Source organism: Heterocephalus glaber, unplaced genomic scaffold (genome assembly GCF_053883595.1).
Source record: "Heterocephalus glaber isolate CG9 unplaced genomic scaffold, H.glaber_assembly_v1.0 deba00000738, whole genome shotgun sequence".
In the NCBI taxonomy this organism is placed as follows: Eukaryota; Metazoa; Chordata; class Mammalia; order Rodentia; family Bathyergidae; genus Heterocephalus; species Heterocephalus glaber.
The window spans coordinates 16460021-16482069 of record NW_028258161.1 but is presented as its reverse complement, the minus strand read 5'-3'; the positions used below and the strand labels follow the sequence as shown (position 1 = coordinate 16482069).

Below are 22049 nucleotides of genomic sequence, written 5' to 3'. Positions count from 1 at the left end.
CAGTGGAAACGGGATGTATCAAAGTGTGTGAACATAGTTCACTTAGCACTTGAGGGAAACTGACAGCATTAAACAGATTTCCTTTTTTTTTTTTTTTTTTGGTACTGGGGATCAAACTCGGGACCTTGTGCTTGCGAGGCAGGCAGTGGAGCCACTGAGCTAAATCCTCAGCCCTTAAACAGATTTCTTAGGAAACAAAGCCTAAAGAAAGTAAGACTTCAATGCAATAAACAGAAAAGGAGCAACAAAGCAAACCTGAGAAAAAGATACATATAAAATATGGAATGAGAAAAAAGGAAAACAACAAGGTAGTAGGATTTCCCCCTGAAAACTAATATACTAGTATATTTAATTATTTAGACAAAATAGGTAAATATCTGGAAAAATAGAAAAATACCAAGTTGAGGCAAGAAAAGTGGGAAGTTTGAATAAAATCAGCAACCATTGAAGAAATTTGAACAATTATCAGCTCAGTGTGGCAGTGCATGCCTGTAATCCCAGCACTCAGGAGGCTGAGGCAGGAGGATCACATAGAGTTTGAGGCCATCCTGGGCTACATAGTGAGTTCACGCCAGCCTGAACTCATAGTGAGACCCTGTCTCAAAAACGCAAAACAAAAACCCAACTATCAGAGATCTCTTCTCCAAAAAAGCTCCAGGCCTCAGTGGTTTTATGTATGCTGTATACCAAATGTTAGAGAATAAACAATCCCTGTGCTATATAAGTTGTTGTAGGAAATAATAATAATAAGATAAACTGCTCAGCCTTGGTTGCAGAGTAGACCGTGTCAAGTCTGTGGGGGAAAAGCCATTTCATATATGAACACAGTGAAAATCCTGAGCTAGTATCTTAACTGAGGAACAGTGTTAAATACCGCATCACAAGATGTTTTGTTCCAGAAACGCAAGGATGTTTTAACGTCTGCACCTTCATCACTGTGAGTTTTATGACACTGGTAGATTGAAAGATACAGAACTCATTCCTCCATCAGGTGCTTGTTGAATGCCTCTTACACAGCAGTCACTGTCCTGGTGAAACGGGGCAGCTTTCAGGTCCAAACCCAAACACAGAACACAGGACGGTGTGTTGTCACAAAGGCTCTGATTCAGAAGGGGAACGGGGAGCGTAGGAATGGTGGGGTGAAGGAGAAACGAGTTTGTGGGGTGGAGTTGCCATGTTGAAGGGTAGATGCATGGATAAGTCATTTAATACAGATTGCCAAATCCTTGACAAAGGTATTATTTTTGTTTTATCATGTTTTCAAACTGAAAATACTTGCTGTAGTGGAATCAAATTGTTGTATACAGGGTCTGCGATTTCTGCCCTTAGTACCTCTGGTCTGCCCCCTTTCATTGTTTGCGATGGTAAAAGAGTGAGAAGCTGTGGAAAACTGATCCATCTATGCTCTCTCATTTTAACAGGTATCGATTGAAATTGAAACTCCTACCCAGATATCTTTAGTTGATGAAGCATCAGGCGAGGTAACTAGACACTAAATATTGTGGTTCTTTTGGTACTAAAATGATTGCTTGTCTTTCTCCTTGACCTTGAATGCTCATTGAACCCTAAGTAAATGTTTTAACTGAGTGAGTGAGGCCCTTTGGGCTCTGGTCACAGACGCACCCGCCTTAGCCTGGGTGACTGAGTCAGCCGTCGTGGGCCTCTCACAGTCTGGATGCTCAAGGCCCAGGCCGAGGCTGTGCACATGTCTTGCTTTCTGGCTCACTGAAGGCTGTCCTTTCCCCGGCGTCCTCCCGTGGTGGAAAGGGAAAAAGCCTCCTTCACAGGGCACTAATCCCATTCACGCAGGCTCCCCCTTCAAGAACTAATCACCTCCAAGGGGCTCCGGGGGAGGCTGGGGTGTCAGGGAGCACATTTGGTCCGTCACAGTGATGTGTGCATTTCCCAGACTGAAGTGACTGGAATGGGGCATATTTTGTCAGAGTTGCTCCTTTTCAGAGTTACATGCTAATGATGGGAACTCCGGTTACTGGTGATACCACATGACCCCGTGGTCACATGTCAGCTTATTGTAATGCTACGGATATAAAATGGTGCTTTCTGGGTTTTGTTTTGGTCTTTGAGACAGGGTTTGCTGTGTAGCTCAGGTGGACCTTGAACTCCTGATCTCCGCCTCATCCTCCGAGGTGAGGGCTGGGTTTACAGGCCCGTGCTGCCATGCCCGGCCGGGGTTACTGGTTTTGAAGCCATTTTGTGCATATTGTCATTTGTATCCCGAATTATTTTCTTAAATATAAAAAAATCACTGCTGTGGATGAACTTTGAGACCATACTCCTAAGTGAAATAAATCGGACACACGTTTAAATACCACATTGTTTCTCTGGCGTGAGAGACTGAATGCAGAAATAGGACTGAGATGTATAAGGGATGCCGGGAAATGGGAAGAAAATATCCAAAAGGGAAGGGGAACAGGGAGCAGGGGGGCAGAAAGGGAGGGAGGGACAAGAAAAAAGTGAAAATAGAGGAAAAAATAGAAACAAAGCTTCTGTACACAGGGAGGGAGGGGGCTGGGGGGGCTGGGATAAAATAAAATAAAATTTATTTTAAAAATAAGGAATATGGTATCTAAAAAAGATCACTGCTGAAGTATAAAAAATTTATTTTTCATTCTTAAATCTAGAAGTACAACTTGGTGAATATATCACTTTCATAGTGAAGTGGACCATCGAGCAACCTTTTTAAGACAGAAAGCAGAACAAAATAGGAAGCAGCATGGTGGCTCATGCCCAAATCTCAGCCCTCAGAGATTCAAGGCGAGCCTGGAATACATAGCAAACTCTAAAAATCAAAACAAAAAAGCCTTCTAGTGCACTTAGGACGAGGAGGGATTGTCCTGTCTTTTGACAAGTCTGGTTAGTATTTGTTCCCTAATCTGGTTGTGCCATGTTGCTGTGTCGTGTGTAACTCTGAAGATGTCTTGGGTCATGAAAACGTGATCAGAATGGAGATGACTTTTTCAGACACTTCTTGGAAGATCAGACAGTTGAATTATTCCCCTCATCCGGTTTGCATCCTTAAGGAAAACTACAGAGCCAGTTTGGAATGAGCTAGCAAGGAAGGAGAGGGTAAGAGGTAAGGAGGCGTGAGCCTTTCGGAGTGCCATCCTGGAACATCTCCCCAGGTGTGCCCCGGCCGGTGTGCAGCTCGCCATGCCCAGGCGTATTGGACAGAGGCACTCTGTGAGCCAGCAGTGGACAGCAAGTGGCTCTTGCTGGCAGCGTCTTGAGGCCCCTCGTGGTCCTTGGTTTCGTGTGCACCGTGCCTCTGTGCACTGTTTGTCCAGCCCTGGCCATGGGGACGCCCGTTTGAAAGGGGCATTTGGAGTGAATTATGTTGCCCTGGTGGTAGAATGCCTGCCTAGGACGCACAGGCTCTGGGTTTAGTCCTCAGCACTGCAAAAGAAGAAGATAAGAATAATATTATGCTGAAGAGAGGAGTCGCATATTTGAGCAGGGGGAAGTTTCCCAGCTCTCTCTGTATTACCGGCGTCCAGAGAGCAGCCATACCTGGCGGGTGCTGCCTTGAAGGATGCAGTGTGGTGAATTGGGACTGGGCTACACGTAGGCACTTTTATGTTTGTAATAATGGCACTGGTAAGATATTCATATGCTGTTTGAAATGCACAACTCATTGGCTTTCAGTATATGCACCAATTTGTGTATCCATCTCCCCAACCAGAGCTAGAGTGATTTTTGCCACCTGAAAGAGAAACCCAGAAGGCTCATTCCCTCACCCCTCCTGTCCTCAGCTGCCAGTCCTCACTGTTCACCTTGCCTGTTCCGGACCCTTCACGGGCCCTTCATGGGCCGTGCAGCCCATGGTCTTGGTGTGCGGCCCCTCTCCCTGAGTGCAGTTTTCCAGGGCCATGGTGCACACGGGTTAGCTGGTATTGTATATGTAGTGTGTCTCAATACTTCATTCCTTTCTGAAGTATCCCGCTATATAGGTAGACAGTCAGTTTATCCGTTTGTCAGTTGGTAGACATTTAGATGGCTTCCACTTTTGAGCTGGTGCGAATAATTATGTTGTGAACATTTGTGTGTAAATCTTTATGTGAACATAAATTTTCAGTTCTCTCGAGTGTACAAGTAAAAGTGGAACTGCTGAGTCCTGTGCCCACTCCGTTGTACAGTGGACCAGGGGTCCACTTGTTTGCAGCATCTGGAGAGCATGAAAATGGGGAGAAAAGACATGGTCGTAAGGATAACTTCTGTTACTGCTTTTTCTTTGTTTTCTTTTTAGGAGGAAGAGATTGTTGTGACTCTCTTACCAGCTGGCCACTGCCCGGGATCAGTTATGTAAGGGAGCTCATCTATTTTGCCATTTTATTATATGTAAATATGTATTATATTTGTGGAAATACATTTCTAAGGGCCTAAAAATTAGGTGTCGGGAGATTTGACTTTTTCTGGCAGTATCTTTAATTTTTGTTTCCATGTTACATGTAGGGGACTGAGGTGAGGATCAGTTCCTTTTAGTGAAAGTCTTCAGTGGCAATTTGTCATGACTTTGCACTGTCTGGTCACATGGACGTTTCTCTCCATAAGCAGAAAAGGGCTCAGTGTGTGATTTCGAGCGCTCATGTATTACAGGAAACACCTACACAACCCACCAGTGTCAGCATTCTGTTATTTCTTTCTACCCAAGAGAAAAGATGGCAGTTTAGCGCTGGGTATGGACTTAGGGCTGATGAAATTCCATCAACACTGTATTGTAAAGGGTATGTTTGGCAAGATGTGTTTGCTTCTTTAGGACTTATTCGAAACTTGGAAGTCACCGAGGTTTGTTTTCTTTCCAGGTTTTTATTTCAGGGTAATAATGGAACTGTCTTGTACACAGGAGACTTCAGGTTGGCCAAAGGAGAAGCTGCTAGAATGGAGCTCCTGCACTCTGGGGGCAGGTACTGGGCCGTATGCAGTCCTGGATCATATAAAGTAGGGCCCACTTGGCTTATGGAGTGCTGTTAGAGCCAAGCGTGGGGCACATACCTGCGACCCCACTGCTCTGGGAAGCTGAGGCAGGAGGGAGGATCATGAGTTTGAGCCCAGGCTGGCCCCTCAGTGACTTGGCAAAGCCTGTCAGTAAGACATGGAAAGGGCAGGGGATGCAGCTCAGTGTGAAGGCCCTGGGTTTAATCCCTAGTCCTGCTCTTCTCCCACCAAACGCAAGCCTTCGTTTCCAGTAGAAATCAAGCTGGATTACAATAATTCTAATAGAGCAAACTTTTCTCCTCCAAATGGGGCAGTGGAAGGTTCTGTATGTTGATTTGGGTAGTAGATCCAGAGTCACTGGATCATTCATGCAAAATCTCTATTGTGTGGAAATCATTTCTCAAGAAAGCTGATGAACAAAATAAACAGAGCACCCAAGCAGAGTGCGTTGCCCTGTAAAATCACTGAGAGTACGTTTTACACATACTTGATGTCATCAGATGCCTGACACCAACTTTCTTTTCAGAGTAAGAGACATCCAGAGTGTGTATTTAGATACGACTTTCTGTGACCCAAGATTTTACCAGATTCCCAGTCGGGTAGGCCTGCGTGGGGCTGGGGGTGGGGACTGGGGTGGCCGGGACTGGCTAGCGCTGTGCAGGCCACAGCTCCGGTCACTGCTGTCATCCCTGGTTGGAAACCTGGGAGCGTTGGGAGCAGAAGGGTAAGGGAGGCTCTGAAAGTGTTAACTGTCTTACAAATCCCACCTAGGGGGAGTGTTTAAGTGGAATTTTAGAGCTGGTTCGGAGCTGGATCACTCGGAGTCCATATCACGTGGTATGGCTGAACTGCAAAGCCGCTTACGGCTACGAGTATTTGTTCACTAAGCTGAGTGAGGAGCTGGGAGTCCAGGTACTGTACCGCCCGCGCTGCTCCTGTCCCTTCCCCTGGGCCGCCTTTCCTTCCTCTCCACAGCCGCGGATTTGATGGCAAGGAGGAACCACAGCTGCAGAGATTGGTGGCCCTCCACCCCTTCCCTTCCTTAATAGTCCCTTCTACCTTCACGTCATCTCTCTTCTTTAGTTTTTTTTGTTTTGTTTTGAAGCGATGAACTTTTATCAGTTCATATTTATTTTATAAGTGATTGGGTTTCACTGTGGCATTTTTGTACAGGCCCATAATATTTTTATCATGTGGAGAAGACGGAGTTTTGTTTGTTTTGTGGTAGGGGTGTTGAATCCAGGACCTTTGGATTGCGCTACTTCCCCAGCCCCTTTTTACATTTTTAATTTGAGACAGTCGCTCATCAAGTCACTAAGTTGCCCAGCCTGCTCTTGAACTTTCAGTCTTCCCGCGGTGGCTTCCCGGAGCGATAGTATTACAGACCTAAACCGTTAAGCGCTGCTGAGAAGATGAATTTTTGATAATGACACTGAACCAAAGGAAGTACTGGACTAGTTGGATCTTTAAATCCTACTTAATTTTGTGCTGTTTAGATCCCCCAGCTAACAAACTTGTGCTGAGAGCTACTGTTGTAGATGAGGTGTTTCAGTAGTTAAGATGATTCAGTTTTTCTGCAATTTCAAAAGTTCCTCTCTTTTCCCTTCCCTTCTACTTTGTGTCTTTATTTCATAAGTCCCTCTGTCCTTGGTTTCTTCCTTTCTTGTGTGCTTTTATCTAAATATGCTGGTATCAAGTTGCCCATTCTCCATTTTGGGAAGGATTTGTTTTTATTCTGAGATTTCCTTTCCTTTGATTTTGATGTTAAAATTGCCTTTTAAATGAAAATCACAGTGGTGACAGAGCATGTTCACACGCTCATGTGTGTGTAGATAACACCGTCTGGGTTTTTCCCTCATGCCTGTCTTGGTGAAATAGAAAGATAGCAATTACTTGTCAGTCCCAAATGGATGATGCCACTTGGTGTGTGGAGTAGAACATGCTGAGAGCTGGGCTCCAGAACTGTTACGGGGCAGCCATGGCCTGGGAACGAGGGAGCAGGGGGCTTCTCTGGGGCAGCCCTCTCCTAAGCCTGTGAATCCTGGTGGGGACGATTTCAGATTGGTTGTTTAAGAGAGAACAATGAGGTTTTTGACTAAGGGATGTAAGTGACCACTGGTGCAGCTTTTCTGGTCTTCATTTTCTTGTGAAAATGAGTTTCTGTAGCTCTGTTTGTACATCTCAGAAGTTATCCCTTTATCTCTTCCCGAGGGAGCCCAGAAAAAATTTCACTGTTGCTTCTTATTGATAATTAGTAAACAAATAGTGAGCGGAGTGGAACACAGGTTAAGGAAGTGACTACACTTGTGTTTGTCTTTTAAATACCTATCTTGGTAGTAATTAGCACAGCGATTTGACGTTATTCTAACCTGTTACTCAGACATCAAAGTGAAAATGTTTCCTTTTACCATAGCTTTATCCTCATGTGAATGTAGGAGCTTTCGTGCAGGTGGGCTTAGCACTGTAAAATGAATCAGCCTTGTAACTCTAGGCGTGGCTGTGGTTTGAGAAGTATTTGTGCCATCCTCCTTAACCCAGCAAAGGGGTAGCGCGGGGATCCGGGCCCTGCTCCGGTGTACGCTTTCTTCCCCACCAGCCCCTCTCTGAGAGGAGGGAAGTCTCCTTGCGAACCCAGGCTGGAGAATGGAGCTTAACATATGGCACGTGCACACTGAAGGTGACCCGGATGACTCCTGAAGGGCTGGAGGAGTCTCAGCGGGGTCAAAGGAAGTCCGTGAATAAGCTGGGTGCTTTGCCTCTTTGCATCCTGGCAGAATATTAATGAGCCCTGAGGTACCGATGCGGAAGTTAGCTCACTATCTAGCTGCCGCGTCCTGTACTCAGCCTTGAACAGTTTGTTCTGGGGAATCCATTTCAGGTAATGGTGTGCATGTGTTATCTCCTGCAGGTTCACGTAGACAAGCTAGACATGTTTAGAAACATGCCTGATATCCTCCATCACCTCACCACGGACCGAAGCACCCAGATCCACGCCTGTCGGCATCCCAAGGTAGCTGTGAGATGACTGTGCCTGTGGTGTGTGTGAGGTCTGCAAAAAGGACTTTAAGAGGGAACCTCAGAAATTCCACCTGGAGGCTTGTCACCTTACAGACATAAAAAGCAAGGCTCCGACCAGCCCTGAGTTGGAAGCTGGAGGCCAGGCCACTGCATCGCTGCATTCCATGAAGATGTTAGTTCGTCACAGTTCATCACAGACACGGATCCTTACAGTTGTTAAACCTATCTCTGTGCATTTGAGAACAGACATTAGTAAGATATAGTGTATGATTTAAGTAAGCTCATTCATAGTCTACTGCTATTTTATTTTTTATGTTAATACATACATGCTATATATAATGATCACATTTGTCACAGGGAATTAGTGCCTGTACGTAGTGTCTTAACTCCTCTTTTTTGCCCATTCCTTTTCCCTGCTTTTAACCCTTCTCCCCATTTACAAAATCTTTGTTTCCATTTTTTCCTTCCATTGTGGTTTTTTCGCTTTTCCTGCTCCACTCTCCCTTATTCCCCTTCCCATTTGAATGTGTTTTTCCTACTTCCCAATATCTACCGTCCATTTTGTTCCTGGTTTATCCTTAAGGTTTCTCACACAAGAGAAACAATGCAATATTTAAACTTGTGTGTCCAGTTTCTTTTACTTGACATTATGGTCTCAAAGTGCATTCATTTTCCTACAAATAACTCGTTTATTCTTCTTTATGGCAGAGTAGTATTCCATTGTACATAAAAACCATATTTTCTTTATCCAGCCATTGATGGGCATATGTGCTATTTCCAAGATTTAGCTGTTACAAATTGTGCTGCTATAAACATGAGTATGCACATATCAGTGTGGTGTGATGTTTTTAACTCGGGAAGATACCTAGGAGGGGCACAGCTGGGTCAAATGGAACCTGTAGTTTTGTTTGTTTGTTTTTGGTACCGGGGATCGAACTCAGGTCCTTGCACTTGCGCAGCAGGCGGCGAAACCACTGAGCTAAATCCCTGGCCCTGTAGTTTTAGTTTTTTGAGGAATCTCCACACTGATTTCCGTAGTGGTTGTACCAGTTTACACTCTGATCAACAATGGAGAAAGGTTCCTTACCATGGAAGTATCTTATTTCTCCATCAATTTCAAAAGATAACTTTGTGGGATACATCAGTCTGGCTTGCATGTTGTTTTCTTTTAGGGGTTGAAATACTTTGCTCCAAGCTCTCCTTGACTTATGCATTTGTGCTGAGAAGTCTGCTGTGATTCTGATGGGTTTTCCTGTATAGGTGATGTATTTCTTTTCTTTAACAGTTGTTCATATTCTGTTCTTGTGTTGAATTTCTGGAATCTTGACTATTATATGCCTTAGTGTAGTTTTTTTCTTATTCTGGCTATTGAGGGTTCTCTATACTTTACTTGTTTGTATGTCAAATTCTTTTTCTTTTCCATGCTTGCAAAGTTTTCCATTACTTCTGTGAACAAGTTTTTTATGTCTTGTGCTAGCTTCTGATTTTTCATTGACTCCAGTTAATCTTATATTCTTCTTCTTTGCATTTTCTAGGAACTGTTGGGTTGATTTTTCATGATCCTTTGCTATTTTTAAGCTGTCTTTCATTTGATGCTCGCCAGTCGCAAGCCTGGCTTCTAGATCTGATCGTCTGTCCTCACATTGGCTCATTCTGCTGTGTAGACTTTCAGTTGAATTTCTAATCTCTGGGACATCTGTTTGCATCTTTTTTAAGGCATCTAGTTCTTTCCTATGTTGGGCATTCATGGCTTTCCTGTCTTTCCTAAGCTCCTCTGTTTTTAAAACCTGTATCTCCTCTGGATTCACTAACCATTTCCTTCATTAGGGTTATCATCTCTTTATCTGTGTAATTATTTCTATTTTGGTTTTGTCATGAGACTTATTCATCTGTTTTGTTACTTTTGCTACTACGATTTCAGAAGATTCAGCTGGGTGGCTTGGTTTCCTCTACCTCTGTGCCCCTTGGGTTTGCCTTGGATCAGTTGGGTTGCATGTTGCTTCTGTGTTGTTTTAATTTTATATTTTTTGTTTTGTTTTGTTGTTTTCTGTGTTGAAACATCCAAATTGCTTATAGTAGATAGCTTTATTACTACTATCAAGACCTGTTAGGGAAATGACTAATTTTCAGAGTTGTTTTCTAGGTGTAGCTGGCTTTCTGCCTTTAAGTCTGTCCCAGGATCCCACCTTTTCTGTTTATTAGGCATGAAATATTACAGCCTAGCACCCAGTTCTTCGGTACTGGGCTGCAGTATTGTTTGTGATGCCCAGAAAATGTACATATAGGCATACAAGGAAGGTCACTTGATCACAACAATTATGTCACCTCAGCTAAAGTAGTATGGTCAGTAATAACAGTAGCATGAAACACAGACTAGAAAATGACAAACTGTGATAACTAATAATTTGCTACCTTTAACCTTAGGTACAAGATTTATAGTGTTATGGCTTGTGTTTAGATGTCTCCCAAAGCCTCATTCAAATGAGCTGGGACTTTTTTTTCAGAGGTAGTTGAATCTGGAAAGTGCAATGCTGGGATTAAGGGCGAGTGATTACTAAACCTTTCCACGTGAGTGACTGGTTTGGTACCACCGTAATCCCCCATAGTCTGAGTAGGATAAAAGGGGCAGAAAGATGCTGGTAAACCCCCTTGTTACCCGTGCTGCCTTGTGCGGCTGGTTTGCTATCCCAGCCGACTGTGGACTGAAACCTCTACAAACTGTGAGCCTAATAAACCTCTTCCCTTTTAACTTGGGGTGTTGATTATTTTGTCTTAGTAACAAGAGAAAAGTAACTAAGACATATAGTTATATAACAAAATCTAAGACAAATAAGAAAAGTATTTATAGTGAATATCCACTGAATAGAGAGATTTTACCCTAGAGGGAGAAAATTTAAAAGGGAGAAGAAGAAAATATAGAGAAATGAAAGAAGAAAAAGAGACTAGAAGCAAGGCTGAAGAACAAAGGAAAAGATTACCCAAGCCTCAGGAAACCGGTGAAGAAGACAGGAGGGAGAGAAAGGAGAAAACAGGAAAAGAATAAAAACCTTGTTCACAGTCACAAAAAACAAAAAACAAGCAATCAGAAAAAAGAAAATGAACAAAAATTTTTAAAAAGACCAAAAGCAAAGAAAAAGAATAATAAATTTCTCTCTGGTTACCTTCTGAGGTGTACAGTTTTCTGGCAGTATCCAATTCAATGTGTTACTCTGCTCTTGGTAGATGAGGGAGACAGTCAGAGCCCAGATCCCTTTTGGATAATCCCAGCAAGTTGGCAGTAGGATTAGGGTGTGGTGCCAGTTCTGGGACTTTGAGATCCATAGAAATTCAAGTTGGATTTGGTCACAGTGGTGGGGGCTGAGTCATTTTTATCTCATAACACCAAGTGTCTCTGCCAGCCTAACCGTGGCTCCTCGACCCTGGCCATCTCCCATGGTTGGCCTTCACCCAGTCACTGTGGGAGTTTAACACTGGGAGTGGAGCCCTAAGATGAAGCCAGCCCATGGCTGCGGTCATTCTCATGTTCAGTTGGCCCCTCCCTAAAATGCCATCCTACCCGGGACTCTCTCAAGGGGATATGGCAGATGTTTGGACTGGAGTCACTCACCAGGCTTTGTAGTGCACAGCATCCACTGCTCTGTTCCACCGTGCATTTCTCCCAGAGGGCCTCTGGGTTCTCCTGCTTTCACTGTGTGTTCCTTTTTGCCATGAGCCAAGAGCAGGGGAGAAAGTGCAGATTGTCTTTTTTTTTTTTTGTCTTGTGGTCTGTCTCTTCTATTTCTCTGTGTGCTCCAATTTTCCCATCTTATTTTTCCTGGGTCCAGGCATCCACCTCCCTTCTGGTCAGTTGTCTATTTCCAGTGTCTGCATTGCAGATCTTGGAGAGGTTGGTTTATTGCTGTTTACCTTTCTGCCATCTTCCCAGAAGTCTCTATTGCTGTTTATTTTGTTTGTTTATTTTTTGAGACAGGGTCTCCATATGCAGTTCAGGATGACCTTGAACCCACTGTGTAGCCCAGGTTGGCCTGGAACTTTCTGAGATCCTCTTGCCTCAGTCTCCTGAGAGCTAGGATTATAGGCGTGCGGCACCACACCCAGCTGTATGTCATTTATTCTTGAGACTCATGTGCACATTTATAAATTTTATGTTTCTTGTACTCATTTGAAAAATATTTAGATATAATTTCCTCCAGTCTTTCAGGTTTTTGTATTGATATTGGGGATTTTTTTTGGTTTTTTTTTTTTGGTACTGGGGATCGAACTTGGGTCCTTGCGTTTGTGCAGCAGGTGACGAAACCACTGAACTAAATCCCCGGCCCCCGTGTTGGTTTTTAATGACCCCAGAAACCTCTCCTATTACTAAATGCCTGGGATCTGCTTCCATTTTGAATTTGCCTTTAACTTTTTAAAAATTTTAATTAAGACTAATTAGTTACTTTCAAATGTGATATGAGTGATTATAATTTCCCGCTAAGTTTTAAAAGGTCTTAGCTTTCAAATGCTGAGTAGCTTTTTTTAGTAAGCACTGCATTTATAAATTAAATTGTCATTATGGTAATAATATTGGCCCCATTAGACAAAATACTTTCATTGGTTGGCACTTATAATAAAGCATAATTTTACACAAAAAAAGAATTCTTAGCAACATGGAGTGTTCAGATAGAGCTACAGGTAATCCTTCTTTGAGGATTGGTAAACTGCATATTTTAACTTGCGTTTGTGGACTTATTTAATCATTTTGTGCAGTTATATTTGTGTGTGTGTGTGTGTGTGTGTGTGTGTGTGTGTGTGTGTGTGTGTATTTCCCTTTCCTCATATTGATGGCTTTGAAGAGTCCAGGCCAGTTGTTCTGCAGAATGTTTCTCAATTTGAAATGCTGTGATTGGTTCCTCCTGTATATGTTTTCTTCGTGTCTGAAAACTTATCCATACTTGTTTTTTAGACGCTGACTACAAATAGATTTATTGAAAATATGTATGTTTCTATATTTTTAAAATCTGTTCTAGGCAGAGGAGTATTGGCAGTGGAATAAATTACCCTGTGGAATTACTTCCAGGAATAAAATTCCACTCCGCACAATCAGCATTAAGCCATCCACCATGTGGTTTGGAGAAAGATCCAGGAAAACAAATGTCATTGTGAGGTAAGCGAGCAATGCTATAGGTCTTCTGAGAGACTTGGAGATAAAATGTTTAATTCAAGCTGGGCATGGTGCTAGTCGTAGTTACTTTTCTTGTTGCTGGGACAAAATATCCGACATCCAAAGTTAAAGGAAGAGAGGTTCGTGTAACTCACAGTTTGTAGAGGTTTCAGTCCATAATTGGCTGGCTCCAAGACAGGGTGGCATGGCAGAGGAGAAACAATTCATGGTGGGCAGAAGGCAGCAAAGCAAGTAAGGGTTGACCACAGCTCTTTCTGTCCCTTATATCTTATCCAGGCTACTTAGGACAGGCAGCACTCACACCCTTAATCCTAGTGGCATTGATCCTAGCATTGCATCATGAATCAGTCCCAGCATCACATACTCTAGATCCAGACACCCCTGAAAATGTCCCACCTATGACCACATGAGGCTTTAGGGGAACATCTAGACACAAGCCGTAACAGTGGCACATGTCTGTAATACCAGCAACTCAGGAGGCTGAAGTAGGAGGATCACAAGTTTAAGGCCAGCCTGGGCAACTCAGACCCTGTCTCCAAATAAAAAAAAAAGACCTGGAGGTGTAGCTCAGCAGTAGAGTGTCCCTGGGTTCAATCCCTGGTACTGAAAAAAAAAAAGTTTGATTTAGTTTAATGTAAACATACTCTAGCCTAAGCCCAAGAAGAGGATATACTATAATTGTGGGAAGTAATGTCTTTAATTTAAGCATGATATTCCAAGCTTACCATAGCACATTAGACAGTATATCTGGAGGCCTACCTCTAGTGAGGAGGTAGACAGTTGAAATCTGAAGGCATCAGAGTGCCTGCCTGTGAGTTAACAATTGATACCATAGAGACTAGAAGCCCTTGGTAGAATGGAGTTTCCATACTCATCCTACTGTCTTAGCAACGTTCCCTTGCCTGGGTTGTTTAGTATGTCTACAACAGATTTCCATTTCTGGAAAAAGTTCAATCTTATCCCAAGAAGTTCCTGACTAGGGTGATTTCAAACTGGAATAGCCTAACTGGGAAAGGTCAAAGTTTAGAACTTAGCTTAGTGTTGGAGGTGACTTTTGTATTTGTGTTTTCATTTCTCATTAGGACTGGAGAGAGTTCATACAGAGCTTGTTTTTCTTTTCACTCCTCCTACAGTGAGGTAAGAGGATCCTATAAACTCAGCCTTCGCTGACTCTTGCTTGGAGCATGTCTTACTATTTAAATTTCATTCTCTGTAAGTTTCTTTCTAAGAGTTGATTCTTATTACATGTGGATCCCACATATTTGTGTTTTCTTATTTGCTACAGTTTATCTGTAGCCCTAATATTAATCCCGCCTGGGCTTTAGGAGTTATTTGCGTTACGAGGCGAGTGGAAAAATTTTAGTGACCTAATGCATGTTCCCAGCTCCGGGGAAACAAGGTGGTGCCCTACTTCCTCATGTCAGCTCTCCTGCTGTAAACAGGAGTCCTTTTCATGATCTGTAGAGTGCCATATTTTTCATATTTTTGTGCCTTTTGTTGGTGATTTTACCATTTGAAATGGCCCCAAGTGAAGTGCTGAAGTACTGTGTAGTATGCCTGAACACAAGAAGGCTATGACGTCTTACTGTGACCATGTGGAGTGTGGTCACAAATACAGTAAATGTAAAAAAAATACAGTAAATGTTTAAATTTAAAAGAAATTGTTATAGTAAAAGAGGGTATTGCATCAGTGCCTCTGAGCTTTGCCTCCAGCACACTTACCCATTATCCCCACTCCCTTCTGAAGCAGTTTGGAAACCCTCTCTCACGAGTGTCTTTAGTCACACTGCTGTGAGTGCCTTGATGTCCTGAATTGCTTCAAAACACCTTTCATGGTTATTTTGACTTTGAGGGAGTTACACAGTGCCAGATCTGGTAAATAAGGTAGACGATGCTACACAGTGACGTTTTTAAGAGCTTCCTTTCCATTAGATGACACTTGGCAGCAGCATTCACCGTATTATCACCTCTCATAAAGACACTCATGAGAGAACACTTCCAAAACTGCTTCAGAAAGTGGCAGGAACCATGGGGTGAGTGTGTTCTCTGTGAGAAGTATTTTGAGGGGGCTTAATGGCAATGCCTCTTCTACTGTAATTTTAAAAATTTAAACCTTCACTGTGTATTTTGATCACGTCACATACATACATAAACTCCAGGCATGAGTTACAGTGCTATTTCCTGTGAGTTCAATGTAGAGGAATAAACAATATAAAATGAGGTGTATATAAACAGAAACACATAAGACAAGGTTATGTATCGATTGGGTGATGAAACTGGAAACTTTGAGGAATCTAACCCTGTACTGCTTTCCCCCAGCAGCAGTGGTTCAGTATTTGCTAACTGAATGTTTGTGGTGACATTATAGAATGCAGTTACTGAGAACTGACTGCATTAAAGTCTTGTTAGGCAGGCGCTGGTGACAGACTGTCAGCTTGCGTGAATAAGAGGGGTGGCCCCTTACTGGGTGTCTTTTCTCTGCTTGTGGCCACTTCATCTCTGAGGGGTGAATCTCGTATAAGCTTGATCTTATTTTCTTTATCATTATTGCCTTCAAAAGCCTTAGACTTCTATTATCCTTAACGTGGATTTTTTGTTTCAGTACTGGGGATTGAACCCAGGGCCTTTGCACTGAACTGCACCACCAGCCCCCTTGTTTTAAAACAAAGTTTTATTTTGGGAAGAGTCTCACTAAGTCGCTAAGTTGCCCAGGCTGAGCTCAAACTTGTGATCCTCCTGCTGACTCAGTCTCCTAGAGTGCTGGGATCGTAGGCTAGTTCCATCATGCCTAGCTTCACCTTGGATTGCTTGTGCAAATCAGGTAGGTAGTAGGTAAGTAAGTAATGGTTTCTATTTGTATACCTCCTCTCAAGGTACGAGAGGCATTAATTATGAGAAATGACTAATCAACAGATGTTTCTGCCTTTTCCCCTATGGTTTAGTAGCCATTTAAAAAAATTGAGTTACAGTGTTTATTAATTCCTGGGCTCTTGCCTCTTGATTGGTCCTTTATTTGGAAACTTGGATGCTAATTATGACTCTGTCCCCCAGTAATTTCAGTTGCAGAAGGGAGTAACAATCTGCGTGTTGTAATGAGTCGTCTTCCTGAAAGTTTCTCCAGGTATCAGTCAGGTACTGGGCCAAGCACTTCACATGTCCTGTCCAGTGTGTACTTGAGGGAAAGTCTGAGACTGAGACACTGAGTGGCTTCCCTGAGCTCACGAGCTTGTCAGGACCTAGGAAGTGACAAAGTTGAGGTTCGTCCTGGTTGAAGAGCTGTGAGGAATAGGCACAGAGTTCCTGTGTAGCATTCTGAACTTTGCGGAAAAAGAAGTTCTGAGTGCCATTTCTACACGCCACTGTGCTGTTTAGAATTGTTGGGAAAGGCAGCCCTCAGAAGACTCAAGGAAGTCTTGAGGAGGAGCCTGAGGGAGAGCGGGTCCGGCCTGGAGCGTTTCCTTCTGAGAGGAGGAAGCCGGTGGGCTTACACCCTGTGCCAGCTCCCGTCCTGGTGAGCACAGCCTTCCCTGTTTCAGGGCCAGCGTGTGCTCTCGTTTGTGGTACATTCTCTGTGCCAACAGCGCCAGACACACCGAGCTGCCAGCGCTCCCGACCCTGCAGGGGAGGGGGCTTCCCCTGTGGCAGGACAGGGAGGCAGAGGCAAACTGGCTGTGGGAGACCTGCAGCACCGCTGGAGCTGACCCTGCTGTGTGGACTCTGAAAGCAAAGTGTCATCCGTCCAGGCCGACTGCACTGTGCTTCCCTTGGTGACTCCAGGACCAGCATGTGGCAGGAGTGTTAGAGTTATACTCAGCTATATTTCAACTCTTCAAAGGAAATTTGTTAAATATGGGTAAACTTCTTAGGTAAGGAAACTAATGTTGTATTTAAAGATGCAAAGTGTGCCAGGCATGGCGGCCCATGCCTGTAATCCCAGCACTTGGGAGGCTGAGGCAGGAGGGTCACTTGAGTTTGAGACCACCCTAGGCTACATGTGAGTTTGAGGCCAGCGTGAACTGCACAGTGAGACCATCTTTAAAAAACACAAAAACAAAGCAAAATGCCATTAATGCCTAGCTACTTGGGAGGCTGAGGCAGGAGGCTCACTAGTTTCAGGCCAGGCTTGGCAATTTTCGTGAGATTCTGTCTCAAAATCAGATTTTAAAGGGGTAGGGGACTTAGCTCAGTGGTAGAGCACTCGCCTGCCATGCATGATGCCCTGGTCCAATTCCCACACTCCATAAATACGTGAATGAGCCGCCTTTTTGAGGCCTACTGACCACGGGCTCTCTGAGCTCCCGCTGCAGAGCAGAACCAGCTGAGTGGGGCTTTGATGTCCTGCTTCTCGGCCCAGCAGCACAGTGCTGTGAGGACCGGCAGCAAGGCCTGGGCACTGATGCCCCTTCCTTTCACGAGGTCCCCTTGTATGGCCAGCCCTGAGAAGCATGGCGGTAAAGAGCTGCTTCTCCTGCCAGTGGCCTTCCTGCCTTCTCTAACACTAAGCGTGCATCATAGAGATGACTGGGCCATGTTATTCTCCTTCTAGATTAAAGACTTCTTGAGTTACCTCAGTCCTGTGAATGTGTACCCAAACGTCGTTCCAGTGGGCACAACTCTGGCTAAAGTCAGAGAAATGTGAGTAGTTACTGCCTGTGGGACTCATGCTGCTCTCTGAGTCTTTTGGCTTGGAGGCAGATTTGGATCATTTAACCTGAAAGTTTACAAATCTAGAAACTGTTCCAGCTGCAATGTTTTTGGACTTACACTGATTTCAGTTTTTTCCTTTCATTCATAATCGTGGCAGAAGGTAGTTTGTCTTGAGTTGAATCCTGGCTCTTTATGTGCAGTGTGATCTTGGCCAGATCTCTGCTCCAGAGTGGTCATTCCTCATCAGTGCAGGAATGTGCATTGATGTCCACTTGTTGGGTTTCTCAGGGATGTGGAAATAAGTGTTAATTAAGTGGGTGGTCAGTAAAGGTATTTACCAAATGGGTTCATGGAACCCACGGTCTCTTTAAGTTTCGTTCATCCATGCATTATGTATTTTAGTGCCAGCTCTCTGTTAGGCCCTGTGCTTGGGATGGGTCCAAGTTGACTAAGATACATTTTACACAGACAGAGCTCCTGAGTGTTTTGGAAGGGACAAGTGTGAAAGGAGGAACTCCATGTACAAGTTGCTGCGGATCATGAAGAAATTTGGCCTGGTGTTAGGGAATCTGCCCCAGAGACACTGATAAGGACATACAAGACGAGGCTTGCAAGCGTTTATGGAAGGTAGGATTCTGGAGCTCTAGAGGCAACCCAGATGTCTAGAGCTCTTGAATCCTACCACAGAATTAGATGGGCAGCATAAGCAGTAACAGAAACCACAAGGACCGAGGAAATTGCCAGGGGAGAGGGTAGGGAGGAAAAGCTAAAGCCAGAGCTTGACATTGCCTTACGAGCAGCTGGACGGAGATGGAGGCAGACTGGCCAAGACAGTGAAGGATCACAAGTGGCCCAGAGAGCGTGTCAGTGGGTCTATCTCCTGAGAAGTTAAATACATGCGGACTACAAGGTTCCTGCTACCTCGGTTACTAGGTCATTTGTATGCGCTCAGTGAGCGTGCTTTCAGTAAAGAGGCCAGGCTGCCATTGAGAAATGGCTAAAAAGAGAGGACATGGAGACTACTGAAATAGTCTATTTAAAAAGTTTGATACTGCAGGGAAAATTACGGATAAGATGGTAACCAGAGACAACATAATTAAGAAGCTTGATCTTAAAATAGCTGATATTTAAATATCTTATGGAATTAAACTTGATTATACTTAAGACTCACTTGGGATGCTTGTTCAGATGCATACTTCCCATTCTTGCATTTGTAGCAGGCAATCTGTTGTAGGTAGTTAGCTAGAGAATAGCTTCACTTTAAAGAAGTTACCCAAAGAGAATAGTTGGAATGACTGCAGAGTAGTAGCCACAGAATAGAGGGGCTGGGCCGGGGATTTAGCTCAGTGGTTCCGCCGCCTGCCTCGCAAGCGCAAGGACCCGAGTTCGATCCCTGGTACCAAAAAGAAAAAAAAAAAAAAAAAGAATAGAGTGGCTGAATGCATGGACCCGGGAGCATTTGTTGGCATGAGAACAGAGGAGGATGTGAAGTTGGTGTGTCGGTAGGCCAGTTTCAATCGGGAGCTTCATGGCTGTGTCCAAGTGGTGTGTTATATATAATCCTCTAGGGTTCTGCAGCTGGCAGTAGTTGGTGCTGTAACCCTTCAGATCTTATTTCTGTATCTTGGCTTTCAGCCTATGGCTCTAAATGAAGAGATCAAATTTGTAGTTTTCCAAAACCCCGGAAGATATAAGTAAACTTCATTAAACAGGGAGGGGGAAGCAGTTAGCTATACTGTACTTCCAGAATGACAGAAGGTAACATTGTGTTATTTAGCAGTGTTTTAGAAAGAGACCTCATTTTCTGCATTGCATGAATGAAATTTTTCTTTACTGAGTATGTTGCCCTCAGTCCTAACAATTAAATAGGCATCTACTGTGTTGTATTTAAGTGCTTATATTTACCACTTCATTATATTGAAGTGATTTTAATTATTAAACTCTGCTTTCAGTTCTTGAAAGTGGTTGTATGATTTCCCTATGGTCAGGTTTTTGTAATGTCCATATATGATGCTTACCTTCCAGCAGCTTTTCCAAAAAAGAAAAACTCAAATATTCTGATTCATTTCAGCTTAAAGCCTTTATGCCGGTCTTCCCAAAATACTGAGCCAAAGTATAAACCACTTGGAAACCTGAAGAGAGCTAGAACAGTCCATCTAGATCCAGGTAAGAATGGTCCTGGGTGCAGTAGTGTAGGCTTCCTGTAAAGACTGCTTTTCAGAGTGTTCTGGCTGGTAGAGGTAGCCTTTGGCATAGTAGACGTGGGCCCCATTATATGCCAGGCTTGTCACATGGTCTTAGGAAGAGCTTGCCTCCCTGTGTTCAGCATATGGTCAGGAGTCTGGTCTCCCTCCCAGGCGTGAAACAAGTGGTGAAGCTCTCGGCTTCCTGGAAATAGGCCGTGTTGTTACCCTTCAATGTTGCTTTCAGTATACAAGTAAATGCTGAAAATGGAGACTTTATTGTCATTTCTCATCAGATTGACCAATAGTGTTATATTTCTCTGTAATTTCCTGCCTTCTTTTGTTGCTACTTTTGTTTTTCAGCAAAGAACAGAGATAAGCTGTGGAGTAGAAATCAGAACTTTAGATTCTGAGCAAAGCTTGCTGGTTTATAGCAGCCAGATTTAGAGGATGGGGTTCTGGATTTTCATTCCTTTAGTGGAGAACCAGTTACTGTGCCATGAGGTGAATACCTTAGGTAATGACCTTCCTTTTCTAATGTGGGCTTAGTGATAAAAGTTTCCTTCCTAAGTAGCATCCCACAGATTGGTCATTTCAGTTCAGTTCAGAATATTTTACATTTTTTTCCTTTGACACTTGAGTTATTTAGAAGTTTAGTTTCTGAATTTGGGAGAGATTTTCCCAAGATAATTCTGTTGTTACCCAAATTAACTTAATTGTAGTCAGAGAATATACTTTGTATGATTTTTATTGAGATTTATGGAATATGGCCCATCTTGGTAAATGTTTCATTTGTACTTGAAAGAAATATGTGCACTGCTGTTGTTGGGTAAAATGTTGTAGGTCAAGTTGATAGTGTTTTTCAAGGCTTCAGTACTGATTTGTGCTGAATTTCCAATTACAGTTATGCACTGTTATTAGGTACATAACAAGTTTATTTCTTCTCGAGGTCCTGACCCCTTTATCTTTAGAAAATGACTTTCCTCCTGGTAATATTTAGTTCTGAAAAATCTTTTCTAATCAGATAATACTACGACCACTCCAATTTCTTCTTTTTCTTTTTTTGGTACCAGGGATCGAACTCGGGTCCTTGCGCTTTCGAGGCAGGCGGCGGAACCACTGAGCTAAATCCCCGGCCCAAATTTCTTCTGATTAGTATTATCAGCATGATATGTCTTTTCCATTTCTGTATTTTTAACTTGTCTTTAGTGGGTTTTTTTCTTTTTTGGTACGGGGGATCGAACTCAGGTCCTTGCACTTGGCGCAGCAGGCAGCGAAACCACTGAGCTAAATCCCTGGCCCTTTAGTGGTTTCTTTAAGGCAGCATATTGTTGGGTTTTGATTTTCCTAGCCAATCTGAAAGTTTGTCTTTTGTCATACTTACATAAGTAAGGTTTAATGTATTGATGGGATTAGGTTTAAATATCATCTTGCTGTTCTGTGTTCTTTACTTTCTTTTTTCTACTTTTTGGATCAAGTGAGTACTGGTTCCATTTAATCTTTGGTTAGCACACTGGCTCTAACATTGGATGTGTGGTTTGTTTTTTGTTTGGGTATAGAGATTGAACCCAGGGCTTCTGCACTGAGCTACATCTCCAGTTCTTTTTGAGATGGGGTCTCACTAAGTTGCCCAGGCTGGGCTCAAATCTTATTGACTAAAAAGGTTTGCTCTCTGAGAAAAGGGAAAAAGAATTTGGGTGTTTTATTTCCTGTGTTTCTTTTTATGGATAAAGATAGGAATCATCCAGGTGGTGGATAGCCTTTTCTCTTTTCTGTGTATATCTGTCCTCAGCATTTGGCCAGTACTTTGTGATCCTCCTGCCTCTGCCTCCTAGAATGCTGGGATTATAGTGTGTACCACCATCCCTAGCTTGTAATATATATCTTTATACAGTGAAAAGATATTATACTACTTCAAATATGGCATGAGAACCTGACATCAGTATACTTGCATTTTTTCTCCTCCAGTCTTTGTACCATTTTGTACATTATATTATAAACTGTGTCTCGTTTTTGCTTTGAACTATTGGAACCTGTGGTGTGTATCATTTGCCTGTTCTGCACATTGCCTGTAAGTAGAATTATAG

At 43.2% G+C, this 22049-nt stretch overlaps 1 protein-coding gene across 5 annotated transcripts in view; it reads left to right on the top strand.

Moving 5' to 3' along the window:
* The window catches only part of Dclre1c (DNA cross-link repair 1C), a 36842-nt gene that overhangs the window by 10212 nt on the left and 4581 nt on the right, over positions 1–22049 (top strand). For 2 of the 5 annotated variants that reach the window (XM_004861762.3, XM_004861763.3), the window contains 10 exons: positions 1422–1481; positions 4265–4320; positions 4821–4922; positions 5480–5552; positions 5725–5865; positions 7862–7963; positions 12978–13114; positions 14215–14269; positions 17679–17767; positions 19851–19945. In XM_004861762.3, coding sequence (XP_004861819.1) covers positions 1422–1481; positions 4265–4320; positions 4821–4922; positions 5480–5552; positions 5725–5865; positions 7862–7963; positions 12978–13114; positions 14215–14269; positions 17679–17767; positions 19851–19945 — 910 coding nt within the window. The other 3 variants (XM_021242035.2, XM_087207056.1, XM_004861764.4) reach the window with 3 other exon arrangements.